A 27205-nucleotide genomic window follows, 5' to 3' on the forward strand; every position below is an offset into this window, starting at 1 on the left:
CTGCCCTCACCGTCACAGGATATCCTTCCTGTGTGTATCTCTGGGTATGTGTGTTGGTGCACACACTCACGCTCAAATCCCTCCTTTTGTAAGGACACCAGTCCTCCTCACGCCTCTAGTCCGGGCGATCTCATCTTGACTAATTACACTACAGTAACTCTTGGGGTCCCTCTCCGGGGTGCCAGGGGCCAGGACTCCAACATACCTTTTTTGAAGGAAAAGCATTCAAATCATTTGAGCTTCTTCAACAGGAGCCCATGGATGAAATGCAGAGGGAACAGCGACATCTTCCTTTTCCCAAATCGCTCTCCAAATATGCAGCGTTTTCTTCCGTACGGAACGTGGGCCACCATCCACAGTGGCGTTAACAGTGCCTGCGACTTTGCACCAGGAGAAATCACAGGCATTAGCAGATCACATTCTGGACTGCCCCGGCTGCTGTGCGAAAATATCACTTAGGCTCGCCAGTACTCCAGAGTTACAGCAGTCATTTAGCTTCAGCTAGAGGTTATTAATGGAATAATGAAGAAGTACGTAGGTTACTCTATCATCACCTTTTCAAGGAAAATAATTTGAGAACCGTAGTTCCTATCAACGGGTTTCCTTTATTATAATGTGCATGACATTTTATACATTCAAAAGTCTTCTAAGAAATGGCTCGGGCCGTTAAGGGTCCTCGACTAGAAGCAGTTATTTTAATCAACTTACGAATACCTGACAAGTTAAGTGTTGGCTATTTTGTCACAAATTTCAGGAGCACTCAAGTGTACAGAAATACATTGTGGCTTGAGGTTGAAATACGTAACATCAAAATAAAAAGAACCTGGGAAAAGTTCTGTCAAGTTACCAGTCTTCCCTCCCATTAGTCACACCTTCCAGGAACAAGCTAAAAATCAGAATAGGAGGGGATAGAAAATCTGTCTGCCTAGCAAAGGATGTCACTTCCCTCTGAATGTCTTTTCTCCTAGTGACACCTGTTTTTTTCAGGTTGGACATGAGGCACACAGACATGGTGTTATCAGCAGTAATCAATGATCAGTCTCTTTGGAGCATAGGGGTGCATGTCATAAAGATGGACCCAGGCAAAGTCGTTGGGGTCCTGTGGCCCAGTGTAGGATCAAAACAGTTAAACAGATTCTCAACGCATCACAGAGGAAAGGAAGAGCAAATGCATTGTTTTCCTCCATGGTGGGAAGAGATATAGCAGAGGAGAGAAGGCTAAGTCCCCAGCACTCCTGCAAGCTAGGATTTGAGCTCTAGTGGTGTTCCTGAGTTCCAGCAGAGGTCAGACAGGGGGCTGAGTGAGTGAGAACCTGGGACCCTGAGACTACGCCAGGGCTCCCCTAGCTGCCAGTTGGTCTCGTTGCCCCTTTGACTGTGGGCCCATTGGCCCTGTGAGTGGCCTTAATGTCATGCTCCGGAACACATCATCAGTGTTAGCTTCATTTCAACACTGTTTGGGCCTGACATACCAATGAATCTTCAGGTCTGGCTTTGCGGCCTTTGGAGTTCATAAGAAAGGCACGGGAACAGAGAGGAGAAACAGGAATCCGGTAGAGGCATGTGTGACACGGAGCTCAGCGTGGGAGCTATCTTCCTTCTGCAGAGGAAGTTCCAGAGTCTATGCTGTTGCAGCTGGCACTGTGCATCATGGCCCAGCGTTGGTCTGTTTTTGTTTAAACACTTAGATGGCACTTACTAATTTAAGTGCCTCACATATGTTAACTTTCATAAGGTAGGTACCATGAATATGCCCATTTTGCAGGCTAGGAAATGGAGACCCAGAGGTGACATAACCAAACCTTTGTCACTTAGCTCTTAGTTTCCAAACACTACAGCCACTGGGTTGAGTGTCGTCTCCTCTCCAAATGTTGAAACACCTGCAAATTTAAATCCCAGGTGATTGGGAGCTGTGCTTGCTTTTGTACCCCCTAGCATGCTTTCATACCGGTCCGTTGATATCCGGAAAAGTCTGCAGTTGGAGGAGCTCCTGGCACGGGAGCAGCTGGAATACACCATAGAGGAAGAGGTGGCCAAGCAGACCATCCGCATGTGGCTGAAGAAGTGCCTCAAGCGCATCAGAGCCGTAAGTGTGCTTGAACTTGAACTCTTTAAAGGAGGGACAAGAGAGGGCGCCACATGGGTAGTGGGAAGAGATCCTACCATGACTGACCTCATGTCACTTTCAATTACATCTGTGTCATCCCTTTGCAGTGGCCAGAGGATGTTCACACCCTGCCCTCTTCAGCTCTGATCATGATACGTTCAGTAGATTTACCTGTTTATAATATCACATAAAGGTACTCAAAAGCAGTCTGTTGAAATATTTAGGATCTCCATTTATTAAACTCAACTGCACAAAATTCCAAAAATCTTTACATATCAACTAGCAAATGAATTCACAGAACCAGCTTCATTTGCCACTGCAACTGCCAACCTACTGTGATGAGGTTGCTTGGTCTGTAACAAGAGACCACCATCTCCTGGGAGTTGAAGGATCTATTTGCTGCTTCCTGAACTCTAAGATCCTCTAGCCCATAAATTAATGCGTGTATCCTGTGTTGGCATATACTATTCCCAGCGAGTATTTCTATTCGCTATTTACGTTTATGAATGCTTTTGACTTATGCTTCATACAAAGGGAAAAAAAATCCAAGGAATCACTAAATACTGAAGGAGAGCATATTTTTTTTATCCTGTTTCTCAGAACAGCATCAACTGTAGAAACACATCTTTCTATTGGGGGCAGAAAAGCTCCAAGAGAAAAGAAACCCCCCAACCACCTATAGCAAGGCTGTCTGGGCCCCTGTGCCACTGCTGGCTCCAAGAAGCAAATCTATGGAGAGAGAGAGTGCAGGAGCCTGGCTTCAGTGTATGCCAACACAGGCCAGTCTGCTGGAATCCACAGCCCAGACAAGGGTAAAGGTTTGCTCGCCCACTTGAGGCTTTCTGCTTCTTAGAACTTGCAGTCAGTGCCGTGGCTCACTAGGCTAATCCTCTGCCTGCGGCACCAGCACACGGGGTTCTAGTCCCGGTCGGGGCACCGGATTCTGTTCTGGTTGCCCCTCTTCCAGGCCAGCTCTCTACTGTGTCCAGGGAGTGCAGTGGAGGATGGCCCAAGTGCTTGGGCCCTGCACCCCATGGGAGACCAGGAGAAGCACCTGGCTCCTGCCATCGGATCAGGTGCGGCCATTGGAGGGTGAACCAACGGCAAAAGGAAGACCTTTCTCTCTGTCTCTCTCTCTCTCTCTCTCTCTCACTGTCCACTCTGCCTGTCAAAAAAAAAAAAAAAAAAAAAACTTGCAAGAAAGAGTCCTGGTGTGGGCTGGGAGAACTGCCTTGGTTTAATAAGCACAGGTTAACGTGAAAAGGGGAAAAAATAGCACAGCCACTTTCTTAATTTTCAAGAAAACACAGGCTAGTATCAGCACAGTAGCCCCACTGTTACACAAATGCCAACGGAAGAGAAAGGCAGTCTCAGTGCCCACCCCCTGCAACGGTCTAACTTTTCAAGGAAATTCCTGAGAGGTCACCCATCCTGCAGGTCTTTGCAGAGAGGAGAAGAAAATGTGATTTGAGTGGCAGAGCTGGGGGCGAAGGGGAGGTTGAACTCTCGTCTGTGACTGAAGGATGATCCTATTTCCATAGAAACAGCAGCAGTCCTGTAGCATCATCCACAGCCTGAGAGAGAGCCAGCAGCAAGAGCTGAGCCGGTTCCTGAACCCTCCCAGCATCGAGACCACCCAGCCAAGTGAGGACGCCAACGCCAACAGCCAGGACCCTAACACGCAGCCTGAGGTGGGTGTGGCCTCTGCCCACAGATTCTCTGAGGCTCTCTTTTTCACAACAAAACCCAGTGCTGTTCCCAGGGATGTTCCAAACAAGGTGACCCTGTTCTGATAGGAATTGTTTTCAGTGCAAAAGAAAACAATGGGAACATGTGCATCCAGGTTCTGTTTGTGTCTTTGCCATGCAGGACTCAGCAGAGGTGATTATGTGAGACTGATGGGTATGAATAGCCAGACTTTGTGAATGTCCGGAACTCGATAGTGCTGCTGTTTTATTGTCTAACAAGTCAGCATCATGGATAACAAACACCCCAACATCAGGTCTAGGGTTTGGCTTTGAGTCATTTACACAATTTAGGAGAGTGTGTTTTATGTGAAGCTGTTTCCTAGGTGTTTTCTTCCCCTCTGAAAGTCAAAGAGATGTGCAATCAAATCAGAAAAAAATGTTTTCAATAGGTTCTCCACCCCTTTAAACCATCAGAGTCATTGAGGATTTGTCCTTCCTTCTCGAGCATTGGAAAAGCAAATGGGATTCAGGGGAGTGGTGCCAGGAGCATCCCTTTACTAAGACACAGCATATTTTCATTGCCAAACTCCACCTGCACATCTGTTTGAAATATGCAGAGAGCGATCAGAATCCTGGAGAGCCCTGTGTTGGGAGAGGCAGCTGGCAGGAGGGCCTGCCCCTTTAGGGGCTGTAGTTATGAGCTGAGGGAACAACGTGGAGCCCACCCAGCGTGCTGTGCTGAGGCCCCGGCAGCCACAGAGACCAGGGAAGGATTCTGAAGCTCAGGGCTCCACGGCCCACTAGGGTGCTCCAAGAGGCACTCTCATCTCCCTTCCCCAAAAAGCCCATTCTGGGTTGGGTTCATTTGTTGGCTCCCCAGCCTGTGAGACTCCCCTGCCACTGGCTGCAGGGCTTTGTCAGTAATGGCAGGGAGGGGAAGTGGGCACAGGGGCCCTGCTGTTGGTCTGCTCTCAGGATGGATGGTGGATGGCTCCTGTGTGAAGTCAGAATGAGGTCAGGACAGATAACTAGAGGGAGCCAGGCAGGCAGGGGAAAGTGAGGGTTGTTGATGAACTCTGTGATTAAAGATCCCAAGAGGTGATCAAGAAAACTAAGAGGGGATATGGAAGCAACACGAAGGCCAAGGCCCTGGGTAGGAAAGTGAAAGGTGACGGACCGAAGAACCAGAGAATGGGTAAACTGTGCAGGAAGCTTCTGCTCTCACAGTGTCATCAGCTTGGTCTGCCCTGGGTCCATCATAGAGCTGTGCCTGCTGACCTCCAGGTGGACAGCAGGCTACGGTGTCCAAACCAGCCAGTCCCCGCCACTGTCCCTTCCTGCAATGCCAGCATCCCTGCCCCATTGCACAAGCCCAGATAAGAGAGGACAACAAGATGTCCTCAGGCATGGAGGGAATGAGGGGTGGGGAATACCCAGAGTGCTCAAGGAGAGGTGCCACTTAGAAGCTGTGTCTGCTTGGTGCCGTGTGCCACATGGGGTATTTGGTCCCCTTGACTCCTTGAACCTGTTCTGTCCCTTTTCCCTGGAGTGGACACTGAGCATCCATGCTGCTCCTCCTGTTGGCTGTCCTGATCCTTCCTGGTTATGGGAAGATCCAGACCAGTGCAGAGGAGGAGAACAGTGTTAAGAAAGAGCCTTGACCGCTTGCCATTTGCCACTCGCAGACAAGCAGCCAGCAGCAGCTCCTGAGCCCCACGCTGTCCGACAGAGGAGGAAGCCGGCAGGACGCAGCCGATGCTGGGAAACCCCAGAGGAAGTTTGGGCAGTGGCGCTTGCCCTCTGGTAGGTACACCCATTGCTGCACTGCTGGAGGCACAAAGACTGCTTTCTCTGTGTGCATGTCCGAATGTATTCTCCCTCACTTTCAGCTCCGACAGCTGAGAAGGCAACATCTACTAGGAAAATGTGACACCACAGCCAAGATCCAGAGAGAAAAGAGGGGATTGCCAAGGGCCGCCTGTGTGCATTCAGGGCATCTCAAATACAAGCACAGTTGAGGACGGACATGGTCATTCAGAATATACCACAGAGCTTGCAAAGACAGCACAGGCTCCTGCATGTCTCAGTAGATGGTGTGTAGCTGCACTGGCCGCCATCCTGGCACAACTTGCACTTAGAATAGTGACTGGAATACAGAAGTACTACCTAAGTGCATTCCATGTGTTCTCTCATTTCGTCTCCCTAAAGCTGTTATTTTGCACCTTTCGCTGAGTCAGTAAGACAATGTCTTTCTAGAGCAATAGCTTGGAAAGCCAGGATAACCCCATTAAGGGCACTGAAGGATGGAGCTCAGCAATGTCATTCGTGTCCCAGTGTCCTCCCTAAGTGTGCAGAACCAAGGCCAGAGTAGAGTAGGGGCTTCACAATGCCTCTAACTGTGCCCCACCTTCAGCCCAACCCAAGTGACAGGACAGATGCAGACTTTTCTGTAACAGGTTTGTCCCACAAGTACACGACAGGGTAGCCTACATTTCAAGGCTAGAGATGTTGAGTCGATCATAATTAATGCTACCCCTGAGGCAAATATCGTGTTGCATGTCTTGGAATTTGTTATTTAAGGATCAGAGAGGTCCTAGCTTTTTCCTGGATCAAGCAAAGCCTAGAGTGGCAGGAAACAAGACTGAGTAGTTGGTGGGGCCAGGTCATGAAAATCCTTAAATAAGAAGCTGAGCCCCTTCCACTGCATCCATGAGCCAGGAATGATTTCTAAGCCAGAAAGGACATTTGGAATCTGTGCTGCAGGAGGATTCATTTGGTGACAATAGAGAGTGAACAGTCACCTGCTGTACCTGGAGCCAGGCTACAAACCGGAAAGTGTGAGAGTGGGTTGTCCAGCCCTCATCGTCAGGTCACAGGGGCATGGACCATGCTGCAGGGACAAATAGGAAAGACCATCTGGGGGATAATGAACCATCCTTGGTATTCGCTTAAATGGATAAATGCAGGGATATTGTTAGAAGTGGCCCCAGTGGGTTGTGCCTATGGAACCCCAGTGTCAAAGGGGCATGCTACTAGCACACATCAAGTTTGAGAGGAAAAGAGAAGAGAACATTTTAAGAGGGCTCTAGCAATGTGCCTGGTATCATGCAGTGCACTTGTCTTAGGTCATAGTCCAGTGAAAATTTTTGCGTTCTCATTTTATATGCAGGTAACTCAGAATATTTTCTACTTTTTGTACTTTCTTCAAAATGAAAGGTGTAAGTGGCAGATTTTGCCAGTGGTACTATTGGTTCTCCCTGTGCATAATTTAAGGCAATATTAGAGGGTGGTGAGTGTTTGAACTCTTGATTCAGATGCCGCTAGGAATGCCTAAGTCCCACATCAGAGTACCTGAGTTCAAGTCCCAGTTCTTCTGCATATTCCAGCTTCCTGCTAATGTGCACCCTGGGAGGGAGCAGATGATGGCTCAAGTGATGGCGTCCCTGTCACTTATGTAGGAGACCTGGATACTGAGCTCCTGGCTTCAACCATGGGCCAGTCTTGGCCATTGGGCATATTTGGGGAGGACAGCAGAAGATAGGACCTCTCTCTCATTCTCATCTCTTCATGTTTGTCTCTCTCAAATTAAATAAATAAGCAAGCAAGTAATATATAATGAAAATAAAGAATCAAGTCCTGAAATGTTTGTTGGTTAACATTTATGGCTAGGACTTGGGAGCCAAAAGCATTACTGATGGGAATATGATGGTTGTTCAGGAATGATTTATGTTGAAGCAACACCAAGTTTCTCATAAGACTCTTGTCAATTCCACAGCACCAAAACCAATAAGCCACTCAGTGTCTTCAGTCAACTTACGGTTTGGAGGGAGGACGACGATGAAATCTGTAGTGTGCAAGATGAACCCCATGACGGATGCAGCTTCCTGTGGTTCTGAGGTGAAGAAGTGGTGGACGAGGCAACTGACCGTGGAGAGTGATGAAAGTGGAGATGACCTTCTGGACATTTAGGTGGAAATCAAAGCAGGTGCAGGTCTAGTGGTGAAAACCATTTTCTAGGATTTTTCTTGATCGTCCAGTGAATAGTCTGTAATCGATACATAATTCAAACCCAATGTGGCACAAGAATTTTTTTTAAGTGACTTTTGTCCTGCCATAGGAAGGCATAATAATTGGTCTGTCCAAGTTGTGGCTATGATGGGCTATTGTCATGTGTTCAAGGACAGTTGAGCGATGGCAGTATTGATGATGTTAGCAACCACATCAACAGTAGATGTGGACCACTCAGAAATTCCCCCGCACTGTGTTCTGTGTCAGTGAACTAAGGTGTACCTTCATCTGTGCTCTTCTGCATTATTGTCAGCCTCAGAGTGCTAAGCCAGAGTGGCTGATATTTATGGTATAGGAGCTGTAGCTTTAGTTTCCTTCTTTCCCATCCACCAGAAATACTTCTCTTGGGAGAATTTATTATTTATGATTGATCTGAAAAGGTCAGCGCTGTGCTCATGCTAAAATGATAGTAGTTTTACAAACTACAGATCCTGAATTTTTACTATTATATTTCTTTTCTTGTTTTATTTTTAAAAATGGGTACAAGATCATTTGGAGATCAGAGCAAGTTAACTTCTGTCCTTAGTTCCTCTAATGAAACTGTTGCCTGCATAAAAATAAGTACACACAGGGAACAGGAAATGATACTGGTCCAAGGAGCTAATTGATTCCAAACAAATCTGTAGTTGCTCACTGGAGAGACATAGTTATGCAAAAATGTTGAGTTTCTTTAAAACCCATTTAATTACTGAGTTTAGAAAAAATAAGACAACTTTTTTTTTTAAAGTGCATGTGTGAAGTTGTCATAGGCTTCATTTCTTACTCAAAGTATGTCCATTTTGTCATAAATCGCAGATTCCCAACACACACTCACTTTGTTAGATTCCAAAGGACTCCCTTGCTACCAGAATCCCCTAGGGGAATAATGGTTTCTGCAGAACCTTTCTCTGAACTCACAGATTAGGTCTCCCACAACTCCACTGTAGTTTTTGCACACATCATTGGTTCGTGTCCTCTGGGAAAATTAGAAAAGCAAAATGACTGAAAGTACTTTCAGACCCTTTGTGCTGGGTCAACGGAGTAGTTGTGGGTTTGAGCTTTTAACTATTACCATTGGTTGTTTAAAAAAAGAATCTAAAGAGCATATCTCCAGAGTGGTTATCTCATACTGCTGGGACTCTAGGTTGCTTTATGGCCTCTTTTTCTTTATTTAACATTCCTCAGTTAGCCAAACACCACATTCCTCTGTATCACAAATAAAATGTTGTGGTGTCAGTCTGTATGATTCATTTTGACTGTGAGATAGATCATGGACAGTTCAAGTCAGTGCAGCTGAAAGGATTTTTTTTTTGTTCACTTGTAGTTTACTTTTTGTATATAAAAAAATAAAGATTGGATTTGTAAAAGAATTTACATTGAAGATCATTTTTCAGTCCTTTTTGTGAGTGTGTGGTGGGACAGAGGGTGGCACTAGACAGCTGGCACTTTGCAGATCTTCTCCTGAATATTCAGTCCATAATTAGTTGCCAGAAACTCTGTCCCTGGTCTTTGTTTCTGCTCCGTTCCCTGAGCCGGAATGTTCCATGTACATCAGTGCCGATTAGGCGGAAGGAACACCATGTGCTTTGCAAGCTACAATGGAGCAGAAAAGATATTTACATGTCCAGGGTACCCGCCTGCACTAGTGCTCATAAAAACAAAGTTTTGGGTTTTTTATTTTATTTAATTTTGGGGGGCTCATTACACTTGAGTAGGACAGCTTCATTCTCACAAAACCACTGAGCCCTTCCTGAAACGTCAGCAATTCACGCTCAGCAGAACATCATTGTCGTTCATGCTGCAGTGGAGCAAGGGGCAGGATAGCCATGTGTTTAAGCCACAGCACCCTACATTTTCAATGAAGTGAAACAAACACTTCCAGAGGGACCCAGCTGTATGGTTTCTCCCGAAGCAAGTAGAGCAGGCATCAGGCTGGAGAAGAAAAGTGCCACCCCCTTTTAGATTTTATCCCGCAATACGTGAACATGAACAACCAGTTCTAGAGTTGGGAAAAGTTGGGCCACAGTGTTGCCTGGTCCTTAGGGAGCCAGACACGGATACTAGTCCTGTCGTCATACCACCCACTGCCTGTAATTCAGGGATGCTGTCAGTTCCAAGGACACCAGAAAGCATATGGGGGGGGGGAATAGTTGATGAGGAGTCACAGAGAGCAGACCACACATGCACTGCCCACATGGCCATTCAAGGGGGCTCAATGGGAACAAGCAGGGACAGAATGGCCAGGCTGCTGCCATTCACTGTATTCTGAGTGGTGGCTCCAGCCCAGTGCCCAGGCTGAATGCAGAAGAAAATCCATCATTGTAAAGCCTGGCGTGAAAACAGTCTCTAAGCCAGCTGAATGTGTGTGTGCCTATTTCTCTTGAGGAAGTGGCTTTCTGTAGATGGGTGATTTTCAATAACCTATCTAGCCATGGCATTCTTTCTCAAACCAAGACTTTCAGGGATCCCAGCACTTCAACCAGGCAAAAACAGGGCAGTTCTAGTGGAGTCTGGAGTGAAAATAAGAACCTCACCCACATAGCCTCCTCTTAACCACTATTTTGGGTTGCATTGCATCCCTCACAAAATGTAAGTTGAAAGGCTGGCATTGTACTGCAGCGGTTAAGCTTCCGCCTGCAATGCTGGCATCCTGTATGGGCACCGGTTTGAGTCCAGCTGCTCCACTTCTGATGCAGCTCCTGCTAATGAACTTGGGAAAGCAGTGGAAGATGGCCCAGGTACTTGGGCCCCTGCCATCCATGTGGCAGACCCACATGAAGTTCCTGGCTCCTGGCTTTGACCTGGCCCAACCCCAGCCATTGCAGCCATTTAGGAAATGAACCAGTGGATCAAAGATCTCTTTTCTCTCCCTCTCCATATTTCCCTCTCTCTAACTCTGCCTTTCAAATAAATAAATAAATCTTTTTTAAAAAAAGAAAAAAGGTAAGCTGAAATACTAACTGCTGGTAAGTGCTAACTTATTTGGAAACAGGGTCTTTGAAGAGGTAATTTGTTACGATGAGGTCATCCTGGACCAGGGTGGACCCTTAATCCAATATGACTGATGCTCTTATGAGAAGAAGAGAGAGGCACACAGGGAGGATCTGGCCATGTGAAGACATGCAAGAAGGTGGTCATGTGATAAAGAAGGCTGAGATTGGAGTGATGTTGCCACAAGCCAAGGAATGCCTGAGGCTTCTGGAAGCTGCAAGAGGCTAGGAAGGATCCTTCTCAGACGCCTCAGAGGATGCCTGGAGCTGTCAACATTTTCATTTTAGACTTCACGCCTCCAGAACTGTGAGAGAATAAATCTGTTGTTGTTAATCACGTGTTTTGTGAGCCTTTTGTTATATAGCCCTAGGAAACACAGGGTCTTCCTCCTGGTCCCAGACACTCCAGCCCCCACAAAGATGGCCCAATCCAACCTCATGCACAAAGGAATCCAATTTGAAAGATACTAGTAGAGATCAAGGATCATGCACTGTGGAGATTCTCAAGTCCCAGATTAACTCTTCCCCTCTCTGGCCCAAAGTTCAACACCTTGCTTGCTAAGAAAGTAGAAAGAGGAATTTGTTGATTTCATTGACTTGAGATGTTCACAGAATCCACTGGATGGACTTGATCTGCACTGACTTGCTACACATCCTGAGTCAGTAACTGGCTGTCTAAGCTCCCTACCAGAATTCTCAGCTGAACAGTTGGTAAGCTTCCGTTGTCTCTGCTAAAGTTGCAACGATGCTTGAAAACTGTCTCAGGCCAAGATTGTAATGACAATTTGATTTGGGGATGGCTCTTTTCTTTGGTGCCAATTTCCCCAAGAGATTTTCTTGTTTTTTAATAAAATGACTTTTTGGAACCACTCCAAAAGTAGGTCCAAGTAATTCTTGGTATGAATTCTCAATCTCTTCTTGCATTTCTCCTCCTGCACTTAGCTTCCCCACAGGATAACATCTGGGTAAAGAGATAGCTTTGTTCAAAGGAAGTGCCCTGAAACCTCAGCTTTCAATATACTTTATGAATCTTCCAAGTCATTCACAGTGAACCCACCTCAAAACAAAATAAACTATAGGCTTGGGGATGGGAGAAACAAAGTGCAGATGACAAGTGCAATGCTGTAGCAGTTCTGCCCTGGAAGGGGTTTTGGTGAGAGAGTGTCCCAGCTCCTACAGCGTTTCTCCTGGCTGGACATCTGTCAGAGGCTCAGCAACCCAGGGAGTCCATGAGGCACACTCAGGTCAGGGGGTTCTCAGCCTGCATTTTTCCCAGACTTTGCCCATGCTAGAAGTTTCCTCAGAACTCACTCCCCATGATACCAGCGCGAGCATCTCAGCTGGCAATGGGCCACCTCACCTCCCTCCAGCTTCCTGTCAATCCAGCTTCTGCCCTTGCACCTCCCAGATGAACATTTCCCACTGACTCAGAGAAGCGATAGGCCTCCCCTGTAACACCGAGACTGCCACCTGCAGTCCCGTTCCTTCCTGGTCCGTCTCACCTATCATGGAAACAGCTACCACATCCACTCCTCCTGTCTCCAACACAGCCTCTACTGCTCTTCCTGCTTCAGAGATTTCCTCCTGCAGACACCAGTTATACTAGGTTAGGGACCACCCATATTACCTTATTTTATCTTCATTACCTGTTTAAAGCACCTATCTCCAAATATAATCACATTCTTTGGTACTATGTGTTAGGACTACAACCTATAGATTTGAGGGAGGACACAGTCCAGCACATAACAGGGTCCCTGGCAGATCTCCCTGGCAAGAATGTTCTTTCAGAGGGTGGAGAAGGTGAGCCTGAGCCTGCTATGTTAGGTAGTCAAGATGCACAACTCTGACTTTCCTCCTTTGCCACATGCCCCAAATCACACAAGATCTATGTTCACAGAGCAGACAAAGAGGCCATGTTTCTATGTCAATTTGTGGCAAGAGATAGCCACTGAATGTTGACATCTGAAGTCCTCATGGGCAGCCTAGAAACTCACAGCCAGAAACCCATTCCCCCAGTCAGCTCAGCTCATACGTTACTATTAGGTACATGGCTTCCACATTGCTACCTCTACTAGACAAGAATTGTCCCCATTAAAAAGTGGCACCATAGCCTCACATTCTTTAGGACGCTCCTAACCAAAAACAAAACAAGAAGAAGGAAATAAATAATATTATTGAGGATGCGAACAAAGTAGAACCCTTGTTCCTTGCTCATGTTGGTGAGAATATAATGGCGCAGTCACAGTGGAAAGCTGCATGGTAGTTCTTAAAAATATTAAAGATAGAATTAACATATGACCCACCTCTCTCATACATCCAAAAGAATTGAAAGCAGGATCTCAAACAGAGATTTGTATGCCCTTGTTTATGACAGAATTATTCATAAAGGCGGAAGCAGCCCAAATGTCCACCCATGGATGAATGGACAGACACAATAAGGTCTAGGTACCAATGCAATAGTATTCAGTCTTCAAAAGGAAGCAAATTCTGACACACACACTACAATGTGGATGACACTTGGAGGCACTACACCAAGCAAAGTAAGCCACTCAGAAAAAGACAAATATGATGTGATCTCATTAATGAAGTGTGAAGAACAGTAAAATTCACAGAAATAGAAGGTAAAATGGTGGTTGCCAGGGGCTAGGGGAAGCTGTTAAATGGGTATAGAGATTCAGTTTATAAAATGAATAAGTGCTGGAGATGTTTGCCTAACAATATAAATATGATTAATACGATTGACCTACACACTTAAAGCAGCTAATGTGGGGAACTTCTTGTTATGTGTACTTTATCACAATTTCTAAATAAAAAAATTTTAAATATACTCTTCTAATCCCAAAAGCTAATGTTCCAAAAAAATTTTAAAAATAACAAAACAAGGCCAACACTAGCCTTCAAATATGATTACACTTTCATGTCTCCCTGCATTTTATCCTGGATTAGTTTACCTGATTTAAATGCTATATCATAGTCTATCAGCTGAAAAGACTCCTGCAATGGTAGTTTATTATTTTGCTTCAGTGCTGTTCAACTGAAAATCCCCCTGCAGTGTGCTAGTAAATATCTAAATTCCATCTGAACTCTAGAGGGCTGACAGCTCCACCCATGGATTAAACCATGGATGGTTTGTTTCGAGGCAGAGTTAAAGTTGTTTCTCATTCTTTGTCACAGGTTAATGTCCATTTTTAAATCTTGGTTACAGAATCAACTAACTTACAATGCTCAAATTGGCATTTGTCACTCCATTTCCTCTGTGATGTGGATGGTGACCCCCAAATAACCCTAATTGGAGACACATGTATTGACCCATTTTACTGGTAGCATTCCTAATGCCTGACCAGCCACTGAGGTGTTTAGCATTTAAATGAGATCAAACCCATCTGTGGATATAGAAATGGGCTAATGCCTGTGAGTTTTGTGCAAATAAATGCATATTAAAAGAGCATACTTTTACATTCTCAGCTTGTCAAACCCATCCAAAATAGTAAATTAGCAACCTGACCAAGGACTGCCAGGAATAGCAGAAAATGAGTACCCAGTATCCTCTTTTTTAGCCATGATCTCAAGAAAAAAGTTGTAGTCATAAATTTCGTCAAACAAAGGAGGCTTTTTGGTTTGAATTACCTACATATTCTCGATGCTCTGTTATTTTGACTACAGAGATGTAAGAGGATAGGAGGAGGTAACACTCCAGTAGTATAAGAGTAGGTTGGAAAGATTAAGGATGAGGATAGGGGAAGGGAGGTGGGAGAAAGGATAAGTAAGACTCTCTAACTCTCCATTTCTGAAAACAGATTATGCTCCTTCCTGCCTGCAGGTAGCTATCATAGAGTTTAGCCAAAGGGTCTGGCCAGGGAGTGCAGATTAGCCAGGTTCTCCAGAAAACTGCACACACACACACACACACACACTTCAATTCAAAGAATTAGCACATGCCATTGTGAGTTCAGTGACCCGTTTGGAATCTGTAAGGCAAGCTGGCAGCCTGGAAATTCTGGCCTGAGTTGATGTGGTCTTAAGACCAAATCTGTAGTCAGAGTTTTTTTGTTACAGCCTTGAGGCAGGATTCTTTCTTCTAGAAGTCCCATCAGCTGATGGCTGATAGGATGAGGCCCACACATTATGGAGGGTGACGTCCACCCAATGCCAACTGGTTGAAATTAATCCTATCCAACAAACACCTTCACAATAACTTCAAGATTAGTATCAGGCCAAACAACAGGGTACCATGGCCTGGCCAAGGTGATGCATAGCATCAACCACACAGTGACTACCACTTCACTACCTGTAGTCACTGGCTAGTGACTTAGCTATGGTCACTCATCTGCCATGGAACCCAGCCAATCCTGTTTTCCCCAGGAAAGAAGCCAGGAGCAGGGAGCTGATTTTATTCCCCCAACTTCTTGCACCTTATCTCTCCAAGGAAGAAAGGAAAGCAGTTTAGGAAAAGGTACAGTGGCACTGCCTTCTCTTCCATATGCTCCTTTGCTGTCAAAGTGCTAATCCTAATGCACAAGGCAGTGTGAGTGTACTTCAGGGACTTCTTGCAGGGCACCCTTTGGACTGCTTCTGTCTCACTGGCTCAGGACCGTTAGGAAAGTCATCACAGAGTACACAGACTTGAGGCACTGTCTTCTCTTTCACTGTACATTTCATGTTAGAAACATCAAATAGGTCCAACTCAAGGAAACATCAGAAGCACAACAAAGTGTTCAACTTCGAGACTTCAAGCTTGTAACAGGTGATCATGTATTTCACGTACCACAGGGAAAGCTGTCACCCTGAGCTTAGTTCTATTCTCTGACACCAGAGGACACTCTGGGGTAGGATTTCCCATGCACAAAAGAGCACAAGGATTCTTTATGTTCACCTTGGGTCAAGAGACATGGATGAGGGAAGGAGTCCTCAGGCTCTGGGCTCCATTGGTGGGACTTGCAGGTTAATGGAAATATCTCTTAGGGATTCATTGCAAGGGCCATGCTGGCCTTGTCTCAAAAACCATCTCTTGCTGATCTCTGATCAGGGACCAGACTGCCTGTCCCAAAAGCCTGCCTTAGCTTCCATGTGCCAGATGATTCTGGGTCCTCTCACACTCTCTGGCTAAAAAGATGCCTTACTTCTGTGTTCTGCCAGCTTCGCTTCAGAGCCAAACCTATGCTGGATATCAAATTTGGTGTTCTTTCTTATCCATTGACTCTCTTTTTGGTGCAATGAAAAGGGGCCTTCCTCAGGGCCAGGTCAAAAGATAATTGGGAATTTTGCAGAGCCCTAATGAGCACAGCCTTGAGGTCCTGGCTGTGTTCTCACTTCCTATCACCACTGTGCAATGACACATCACACCACTGGGACTGAATCTCCTATCCAGGGGTCTCCCAGCACAGGCAGGGTCTCCACTCCCCTTCTGCAATTGCCTCACACTCTTGTCTAACTGTTAATTAGATGCCTCATTTCTTGGCATGTGTATGGGCTGGAGCCATCTGCTTATTGATCGCATCTTTCAGAATATATTGGATTGCAGGAAACCCAACCACAAAAACAGGTCGTGTTGCAGGTGGTCCACTGAGATGGTTTCTCCAGAGCAAACTTGAGAGTGTATGATGCGCAGTGACCCAGAGCCCCACACACAAATTCACGAGCTACAGACACTGTCTGCCAAGCTCATATTCTGTCCTATTAGAAAGTGGTGTAGAACCCCGGGTTCTAGTCCCGGTTGGGGCGCCGGATTCTGTCCCGGTTGCCCCTCTTCCAGGTCAGCTCTCTGCTGTGGCCAGGGAAGGCAGTGGAGGATGGCCCTAGTGCTTGGGCCCTGCACCCCATGGGAGACCAGGATAAGTACCTGGCTCCTGCCATTGGATCAGCACGGTGCGCCGGCCACAGCGCGCCACTGCGGCGGCCATTGGAGGGTGAACCAACGTCAAAGGAAGACCTTTCTCTCTCTCTCTCTCACTGTCCACTCTGCCTGTCAAAAAATTAAAAAAAAATAAAATAAAAAAAGAAAGTGGTGTAGAACCAAGAATAAAAATTCATACTTGAAGTCCTTCCACTACAGTTGATGATGCACAAAAGAAAAATGCATCGAGTAAGCCAACAAGCTACAGTCACTAAGACCGCCACACAAGTACTAAACAGTTATTCCCTAGCATGCAGACAATGCTCACACTTGCTTTTCCAACTCACATCACATGTCTGACCCCGCCTCTAGACCTCAGAGCCTTTGTGGGCAGGAACATGCTGTCACCTCCAGCATCTTCAAATGGCATGTTGGCTCTTAAATTGTCCTCAGCTGCTGCCTCTAAACTGAAAAGTAGAAATGCTTTGAATTCTTTAAAACTCAACTTTTTTAATGTCTCATAACCCTGACATTCACTGAAAACGGAAAGAAAACTATTGGCAAGATCCCTCATGTTCCTGTCCTGAATCCCTGTTCCATCATTCCCTGTTTTTTGTTGTTGTTGTTGTTTTTTGCTGATCACAGATGACTTGTTCTCTGTGGGTTAAAACTCCAGCATGAGCAAAGCACGGGAAACTTCCCTGAGCAGGAATGAGATTTTTCTTCAGTTCTTTTCAAAGAGCTTCAAGTCAGAGGCACCAACAGGATGCAATGTTGTGAGAACACAGAGATCAAGCCTGGAGACACAGCTTGGAATAAGCAGAGCCTGGAGTTGAGTTGAAATCGTAACTCAATGACTACCCAGCAAGTATGGCCACCAGGCCATGTGGGTGACCACAGCTGAGTCACAGGAGGCCACTTTGATCCTTAACCTGTGCTCTATGCTACATCAAAAACAATTTTCAACTTCAGTAAGGAAGGAACTCTATTCTAAAAAATGATTGTACTATCTTGATGAAAGGTTGATATTTCAAACTTTGAAACAAGGCAAGCATGCAGGTTGGTGTGTGCATACGGAGAAGTTCCACAAACCATTCATGTGCCAAAGAACAGGCATTTGAAGGATCCATATCTAACTCAGACCTAGGTAAGCATGGGGTCACCTGTGAAGTTTCTTCAAGTCATAGAAGAAGGGCTGTATTCAGTAGTTAGCCATTTCTCAGAACACAGAAAGTTAGAGGGAATTCTTGACCAAAGCTGTTTTCCATGAATGCAAGGCTCAGGTCAGATTGAGCATTGTTGGACCCCTTGGGGATCCTCTTTCTGCACAATGAGATTAGTAATGGTACCTGCCCTACCTGCCTCTAAAGAAGATGGTGAGGCTCAAAGGAGCTTGTGTTTGTGCACATCTTTTATAGCCAGTAAATCCATATTGATGAAGTCAGCTGTCTTCATCTCTGATTGTGGCTGCTGGACTTTTATGCACGTTGGTTTCATGAGCTCACCCTGGCTGGTGTTATCGTCATAACATCTCCAAACTTCACACCCTGGCTGGTGTTATCGTCATAACATCTCCAAACTTCACACCCAGAGGCCACATGTTGTCTGTGTGTGAAGCAGTGTCCAGGGGGGCGCTCTATGAAGATGCTGAACCTATTTCCCAGTTCATACAGTCAGTGAAAGAGTTAATCTGTGGGTGTAATGCAGCCACAGAAAAGTACTTCATCAGTCCCAAAAACAACTTAGCTGCTTGCACCTCAGTGTAGATGCTCTCAGAAGGTACCACCAGGCTCTGTGACAAATGAAGTAGGCACCCACGAAGGGCCTCACATCCTCAGAAATCAGTGTTCTTAAGTCATTCTTCCTTCAAAGGCTTCCACAGATCATGCCAGAATTCTGGCTGCTGTCATTCGGAGGAAGGAACAGAGGAGCAACTCCCAGCAGGTGCACCGAGGGCAAGGCCACGGGAGAAGAGTGAATGATGCTTTGGTCAGCAATCCACATAAAGATGCCGGCAAAACAAAGCTTTTTCAGAAACCCAAGGAAGAAAATCAATGTTGCTGGAAGGGAGAGCGGGAGCAAATCTATATGAAAAGGAAGTGAATGATATATAATGCAATTTGAAGATTTTTTTGCTCCCCTCACACAGCTGAACTCAATATAAAGTGAAACCTAAAAACCTGTAGTTGGAAAAATGAAAGCTAAACTAGCAAGAGGCAGTGGGCTTTGGTATTGACTAGCTGCTGGATCCCTGAGCCTGTTTTTTGTTTCTTGTTGTTGTTTTCTGATTTATAAGATTAGAGCTGCTATGGACCTTCCAAAAATAAGACATCAAGCTCAGATTTGGAAAGAATGCTGTCACCTTGTTAATTCTTCTTCCTACTATGAATAAAGCCTAAATAAATGTGACAGTTATTGTCTTTGACTTCATGAGTGACTGCAGGGAATGGTTTTCCAATAGTCTTGAACACCAATCTTCAACCTCCAGAAGCAATTGTAGAAACACTGTAGAGAGACTATCCATTTTTGCCTTTGTTTAAATGATTGTGATTGAGATATCGATGGCCTGTCCTAAATCATCAAATCTAGAAGATCGATCTATCATTATTATTGATGGAGGAAGCTACGTCTTGATTATCTTAGCTGCCCACTAGTAAGAGTGGATCAATTCATTCTCAATCATGAAATAGCATCACCAACTGTGATAGACAACCAATCACTCTGGGTCCCTTCTCCTTCCGCATCCACATCCACATTGTTTTTACAATGTATTTCCCATCAAATTTATGATTGAAAAAAATAAGATACCAGTTGCTTCCAATCGGTCAGAATCATCTTGAGTTTGAGCTGTTTTCAGATTTTGGAATATCTTAATACATACAATGAGATAACTTGGGGATGGAACCCAAGTCAAAAAACGAAATTCATGTATGTTTCATAAATACCTTATACACACAGCCTAAAGATAACGCCATACAACTCTTCAGCATGCATGTTGACTGTGGCCTGTCCCATGAGGTCTGTGGAAATTTCCACTTGTGGTATCATATCAGTACTCAGAATGCTTCATATTTCTAGTTCTTGTATTAGGGATCATCAACCCTTATTGTCTAACCAACATAAAGTGCACACAATGGCTTCCTCCTCCTGTTCTTCCCTAACATTTGCCTGTCTTTCTGCCTGTGAGACTACAGAAATGACAGAGATATAGTGCACTCTGTTAAGCATTCTAGAAATGTTCTCCAAGGAAAGACTATACCAGAAATGGCAGAGTGAATGTTGATGTTTGTTACTAATGTTTACTATTAAAATGACCCACCTTATGAAAAACAAAGGGAGAAACCTCTGGCTCAATGGATGTAATAAGTGTCCCACATGTGAAAACTGCGTGCTTATCCTTCCACATCTCTTCAAATCAACTGAAAAGAGCAATGTCAGGAGTTGGAGAAGGGAATAATGGGTTTCTCCATATCACTTTGATTGTTTTTTCATCAACCAACAACCCTGGAGGTTAACCTTTCACTTGAATTCATTGATCTTCTAAGAGCTGAAGACCTTTAATAAAAGACTTTTAATAAAATTGACCTGACCAAGGCTATATAAATATATATATATGTATGTGTGTGTGTATATATATATAGAGAGAGAGAGAGACAGACAGACAGAGAGAGAGAGTTTACATCACAAACTGTATCCCAGACTGTATTAGAACTCTTTACATCTATAATGATGACAAGGAAATAAGCCCAAAATATTATTGCATTTATGGCAGTTTTCACTTGATCAAAACTCTTTTTAAGCATAAAATCACTTCTGAACTGGCTGTATAGGGAGTGTCTCACTAGATATTTTCTCACTTTTGCCCCACATGGAAAGGAAAATGACTAAATCATCATGGGGCTCAGGTGAGAGAAACTCCATAGGTTAGCTTCCTAGTTGTCCATGCCATGAAAAACCCTAACCCACGCTGTCATCCTGAACTTTACAATAATCTTAACTTCTTATATTAGGTACGTTTCATCAGAGTACATTGGTTTCTTTGCATTAAAAACAGAAAGAGAATGAGTCAGAAGACAGTCTCCAGAACAGTAGGATATTTCTAGGATCTCTTAAGCTTTCCTTATGGGGTGCATTAACTCCCTTGGTACAAACTAAAATGCATCTACTGTCTGCCAATACTTCCTGTTATCTCTCAAAAATAATTACATGATCAGCTTGTAATTCTGTAAAAATGATGTGCTTTATGAATCGCTTATTTTCTAAATTATATTGAAAAATTCAGGACTGTCTTCTATATGAGCAATAATTTTCAAAAGCTGATTGGGGCATTTCTCTGCATTTGAGCAGAAGTCTTCTTTCAGCTCATGTAACAGAGGGACCCATTTTCTATACAGGGCCCATGGTAACATCCAAACATTTGCATCACATTTTTAACTACTCTGCTTCATCCTTTATTCTGTCCTGCTACATTCATTTCCCAGTTAGATAAGGAGACCGATCTCAACAAGACCTTAGGGAACAGTGGTGATGTGAGGGGAAGAGTATGGGATTTGGAATCAGGAAACTATTCTTCAATCTTGAATTTGCTATCTTTTCTCTAGAGGATCTTGAACAAATCAACATTCTCAATCCTCTCATTAGTCATCAAAAAGGAATAACAGTCCCTCACAAGAGTTTTTGATGAAGCCAAATAATGCAGCAATGTGAAAGATTTCTGACAACTATAAAGTCATAACATTTCTCTGTAACACATTTGTTTTTACCTCTAAGAGAAAAGTTAGTGAAAATGTGTTAATATGAGCTTTTGGGGCCCACAAACCTAGATTCCAAATCTGGTTATAAGATTGATTTGCAAGCTGTGTGGTTTGGGGTGACAAGGTGGACAGAATTTTTAAATGCCCTCTCTGCCCCCAAGACCTTCAGTCCTAATCCCTGGGAATATGGAGAATCGGGGAATATGGGGGGCGGGGGCATCACACCAGAGCAAAGGGGATTTTGCAGTTTGATCTGGAATTAGTAAAAATGAAGATGATGGGGCTGTGTCTAACCTAATCATGTGAGAGCTCTAAAAGCAAGAGATTTTCTTGAGTTTGGTAGCAGATGGGGAAATCAGATTGGAAGTTTGAGAAGGATTTGACACATGGCTGCACCTTGAAGGTGAGGGGGACCATGTAAAAGGGAATTCAGTCTGTAGACGAGGAGAGCAACTCCTGACTGACCTCCCATGGGAAAATTGGCGCCTCCATCCCTCAAGTGCAAGGGGCTGGATTCTGCCGACAACCTAAAAGAACTTCCAAGTGAACATTTCCCTGGAGCTCCAGGTGGGAGCCCAGCCTATCCAAACACCTCAGTGTAGTCTGGGAGACCCTGAACATAAAGTCCAATGGCTTGCTCTGACTCCAATCTACAGAACTGTGGGATAACAGGTGGGGTGTTACTTTCAGTACTATTTTTACATAAGTTTGTTAAGGCAACAGTAAAATACTTAGGCAGGCAACTTTCAGGTAAGTAAGTAAAGTAGTCCACCCAGTATGTGGAGTGAAGAGAGAAGAGAGGAATTTCTAAAAGTTCATCCCATCCCTTCCTTTAGGGCTCCATTTCTCCAACCATATGGTGGTCTTGAATCACCTGGGGCTCTGGGTGCAATGGGGATTCTGATTCAGGAGGTTGAGGTAGAGCAGGAGATAATGCATTTCTTTCTAATTTTTTAAAATTATTTTTTGTATATTGCATGCTCCCATCCACTTGTTCCCTTCCAAACTGGCTGCTATAGCTAAGGCTGGGCCAGGGTGAAGCCAGGAGCCAGGATCTCAATCCAGGTCTTCATGTGGGTGATAGGGACCCACTTAGTTGAGCCACCACTGCTGCCTCTAAGGACCTGCATTGGTGGAAAGCTGGAGTCAGGTGCCACAACCTAGTACTGAACCCAAGCACTCCATTTATCCACTAGGCTAAATACTTACCCCCAGATACCATATTTCAGGCCAGTTCCCGGATAATATTGCTGCTGCTGCTCTGGAAATCACAACCAGAAAGCCCTGGCACTCCTGCCCCCACGGTGAATCTTAACCCTGGACTCTACTTGGGGAACTTCTAAAATACTCAGAAGCCTGTATTTTACTTCAATTTAATTGCTGTCTGGTAGAGCAGTGGCATCTGTTTTTTTTTTCACATGGAGTCTCCTCTGCAGCCCAGGATGAGAGTAATCTGGAAGTTGCTGGCCCAACCACACAGCTTGTCCTGCGAGCATGTTAGAAATGCAAAGACCACCCCCTTCCCTGGCAAAAAGAAAAGAAATGCAAAGCCCCCTTCCAGACCTTTTGGTTGAGTGCAATCTCTGGAAAATCTAATACTTAAAAATTCCAGTTACAACTCCCCCTGTCCTAGTCCATGACCTTACAACTTGAGGTCCACCATGGGGAACTCCTGTCTCCTCTACAGCTCTGGAAACAAGACTTTGTCTCCCAGCAACAATGGGGAAGACACAGTGGCTGCTGCCTTCCTCTGACCTCCTGGGTACCGCTGAGACTCATTAGATGTCTTTATCCTAGGTAGCACTTACTGCTGTGGGCATTTATATAATCTGAGAAACAAACTCTTTTCAAAGGAATGGTTTAGAAAGGCAATGTGGAAAATGTGACAACCAATTACTGCATGAAACTCCCTGCTCTTTCCCCCCTCTTTGACTTATCTCATTAAATCAGGCAGTTGATACACAGAATCTTCCATTTTTTAATGAATTATAAATGCCTTGAAGGTACTGAAGCCATGAGCATTCACCAGACTACACAACCAGACAAAACCAGGAAGACTGCTGACTTTCCCAGCAAGGAAACTTCATGTCCCAATTATCTTTCTTAGGCAAATTATGGATCTAAATATTGCACATCCTAACCTTTGCCATTTTTCTACAGGACTGCTGCATCAATGCTTTGATCTCTTGATTTTTCTCTCCTGCTCCAGGAAACAGGGATTGGTAAGGGTGATCTAGATGCTTGTCAAACAAGACATTGCTGCATTAAAAGGGAATGCATACAACGTCCCTAACCAGCATCACTGAGGGCAAGTGGGAGGGCTTGCACTCCCGGAGCCTGCAATACGAGGAGACAATTAATTACTCTTTCTGAGCTGCAACCCTTGAAGCAGCATCCCTGAGTGGGCTGCCTGTGGATGACTCACAGGAAGCCCAACTTGTTATCTCAGGGTGATGCTGACTGACAGAGCAGGGAGCCTCAGTAAACATCATGTTTACAGCAGCTGCTGAGAGCCTTTGGGGCAGGGCAGGAATGGTCTACTTCCCCAGGGGAGGATTCGCAAGCTGCTGGGCTTCAGGGTGGAACCCAGCAACCACTGAGCATGGATAACCTCTCTCCTGGCCCTTAGGGTCAATCTCCCTTCTCAACCCAAACCCTGACCAACACCACCCTGGACATTTCCAACAGCCAGTCCTAAAGGTAACTTTCCCTTATAAAATCCAGTGCTGTCTCGCCTGGCTCCTCAATCGTTTCACGTTCCCTGTACAATCAAGCAAACCATTTAAGGTCTGTCAAACCCCTCCACAAGGTACTTCGTCTCTGAACTCCCTCTATCCACCTCCTTCATGCCCATCACTTTCTTTTCTTTCACCTTTCCTGATGCTTTGAGATTGTGTTGTAGCTTTGAATCTGTTTCTGCCAACACGTTTGTATTTATACTCTGGACTTTTGCATCATGTTATGGGGTTGACTTATACTCCTAGGACCACAAAATTCCTACACTGAAGTCCTAACTCCCCAGTACCTCCAATGTGACTTTATTTGGAAGCAGGATCTTCGAAGAACTAATGCATTTGAATGAGGCCATGGGGTTGGGCGCCAATCCAACATTATGATGCCCTTATGAGAAGAGAGGATTAGGACATGGACATACAGAGAGGAAAGACCATGTGAGGACACAGGGAAAAGATGGCATCTATCAGCCAAGGAGAAAGGCTCCAGGAGGAAACCAATCCGCCAACATCTGCCCAATCTGTCCAATCTGCCAGAACTCAGGCTTCCAGCCCCCAGCACTGTGAGGAAATAAATTTCTGTTGCTCAAGGCAACCAGTGTCTATGATGTACTTCATCATAGCAACCCCCACCAACGAATCACCTCCACACCCTTCTAAGACACCACTTCTCTTTTGTGTTGTTCTTTCTACTGCCACTCCAGCAGACTTTGAGAGGGAACATCCCCACAATGCCATGGTTGCTTCGAAGTATGGGTTATATTTAGCATGGTTATAGCATGCTCACTGTCCAATAACACTTACTTCACAGCGATGGAGTCACCATTACCAGTTAGGAAGTGGCCAGTAGATGAAGGGATACAGAGGAGATGATGGTGGTGGCAGGTGGGAGAGGGGCTCTAATGGGAAGGGTCTGGTGGTTGAAGGTATTTATCATAGAAGTATATTAGAATGTTTGTAGCCTACACAAATTCCTATCCAAATCAGTTGAGCATCAGTTCTCTTGGTCCAGGCAACTGAGCAGAGATGGGTACCCCATATTATCTCTTCCTCTGATAGGAAAGAGTCAATATCTCATGCTTACTTCAGCAGGTACTAGAAACTTCCACATCACCTTTGATTCTTCCTTCTCCCTTGCATAATTGGAATCACTTCTTACCATTCCTGTTACTGAACTTTTCCCTTGCCCCCATTTAACTTGTCCATTAAATGTCATGTGCACCATGTGATGGTTACTAATTGGTTGTATCTTCCATCCCATCTAATCTTGGCTCTCATTCAAGACCTATCATGCGAAAGCATGATGGAATTACCTGCCCCCTCGAAAATACAAGAAGCTCCCTATAAGCTAAGATTTGTATTTGGTTTGAATGTTCCCCAAGGGTTTATATTTGGTAGCCTTGGTTCCCAAGGCGCCAGTGCTGGGAGATGGTATAAACCTTGAAGAGGTGGGCCTAGTAGGGCTACTGCTCTCAGAAGGTCATACGTGTTGTCTGGAATAAATTTTTGCAAGAGCAAGTTGTTATAAAATCCTGAACTTCACCTCATCCAGCTCTCTCTTTTTTTCCTGGTTCAAAACATAATCAATTCTCCTGCACATGGTCTTGTCATTGCCACAGGCCATGAGGAGACACAGTCAATGGGAACCCTTAACCAGAACCTGTGCTATGCTGTTTGGACTTTGAACCTCCAAAACTGCGAACTAAATAAACCTCCTTTCTTATTAAGTTAGCCCGTTACTGGTATTTCATCATAGCAATGAAAAGATGACACACATTGTTACATACCCAGTGAAATGGAAAATACATGAATCTATTTTTCAGGATCACCCAGAAGCAAAGCACAACCCATCTTTCATTCAATTCATTCATTCCATAAATATTATTCAACTCCACCAAGTGACATGTCTTGGGCTAGGCATTGGAAGTGCAGTGGTGAATGACATATGGCCTCTGTACTGATAATCCTAACATGTTAGTGGAGCAGAAAAGACTGCAGTACAAAATGAGAAAAGTACTATAGTTGGGAGAAATACAGTATTCTGTGTGAACAAAGAGATAGTGCTTCTAACTGAACTCAGTCATGACACCTGAGCTTGTTCCTCAAGAACCAGAAAAGGGGGACAGTTCAAGGCAGAGAGCTCGGACTGAACAAAAGCCAACAGATTGTCGATTTTGTTAATCACAAGGGACTTGGTACAGTTGTGGGGTTAACCACAAGTAGAAGAATATTAAGACTTCAACAGATAGTTCTCAAAAGAAATACGAATGGCCAAGAAATATATGGGAAAACATTCAACATCACTAGGCATCAGGGAAATGCAAATCAAAACACCAATGAGAACCACTTTATCCCTGTCAGAATGGCTGAAATCCAAAACAGAGAGTAACAAATGCTGAGAGGATGTGGACAAAGGGGAACACTTATACACTATTAGTGGGAATATAAATCAATGCAGCCACTGTGGAAAACAGTGTGGAGATTTCTTAAAAAAAAAAATAGAAATAGACATGCCAGATGATCCAGCAGTCCCACTACCGGGTGTACACCCAAAAGACTTGAACACAATGTATCAGAGACACCTGCACCACCATGTATATGGCAGCACTGTTCACAATAGCCAAAATTTGGAATCAATCAAGTTGTCCATCATCAGGTAAATGGCTAAAGAAAATGTGGTATATACATACAATGGGATATTATTCAGCTACAAAAAGCAAATGAAATTCTACCATTTGCAGCAAAATGGACACAGCTGGAGGACATCATGTTCAGTGAAATAAGCTGGATCCAGAAAGACAAATACTGCAGGTTCTCTCTTATATATGAGAACATTTTTAAAACAAACAAAAAAGAAAAAAGAAAGAAATGTCTGAGTATAGCAGTACTGTGGCAAATGCAGTTTTATAAGACTTCATTTTATTCCTTTGTCAAACTAATGGTTAAGAATGTTATACCACTATAGTTTTAATGATCTATGATTACTTTAAAATTTGCTGTATATGGTGAGAAGGTCATTTTTCCATTCAATTATTGTTCATAGCTATTGTCTGT

The 27205-nt window shown here is 44.5% G+C and overlaps 1 protein-coding gene and 1 long non-coding RNA gene across 3 annotated transcripts in view; one reads left to right on the forward strand and one right to left on the reverse strand.

The window, feature by feature from the left end:
• The window catches only part of NALCN (sodium leak channel, non-selective), a 375525-nt gene extending 367101 nt beyond the window's left edge, over positions 1-8424 (forward strand). For both annotated transcript variants that reach the window (XM_051849987.2, XM_051849988.2), the window contains 4 exons: positions 1936-2086; positions 3649-3798; positions 5481-5598; positions 7571-8424. In XM_051849987.2, coding sequence (XP_051705947.1) covers positions 1936-2086; positions 3649-3798; positions 5481-5598; positions 7571-7764 — 613 coding nt within the window. In that variant the 3' untranslated portion in view covers positions 7765-8424. The remainder of the gene's footprint in view (positions 1-1935; positions 2087-3648; positions 3799-5480; positions 5599-7570) is intronic.
• LOC138843753 (uncharacterized) overlaps positions 7712-27205 on the reverse strand; it is an 87796-nt gene continuing 68302 nt past the window's right edge. Inside the window, exon 3 of the long non-coding RNA XR_011378716.1 lies at positions 7712-7840. This is a non-coding gene — a long non-coding RNA (uncharacterized lncRNA). The remainder of the gene's footprint in view (positions 7841-27205) is intronic.

This window comes from Oryctolagus cuniculus, chromosome 9, assembly GCF_964237555.1.
Source record: "Oryctolagus cuniculus chromosome 9, mOryCun1.1, whole genome shotgun sequence".
Classification (NCBI taxonomy): Eukaryota; Metazoa; Chordata; class Mammalia; order Lagomorpha; family Leporidae; genus Oryctolagus; species Oryctolagus cuniculus.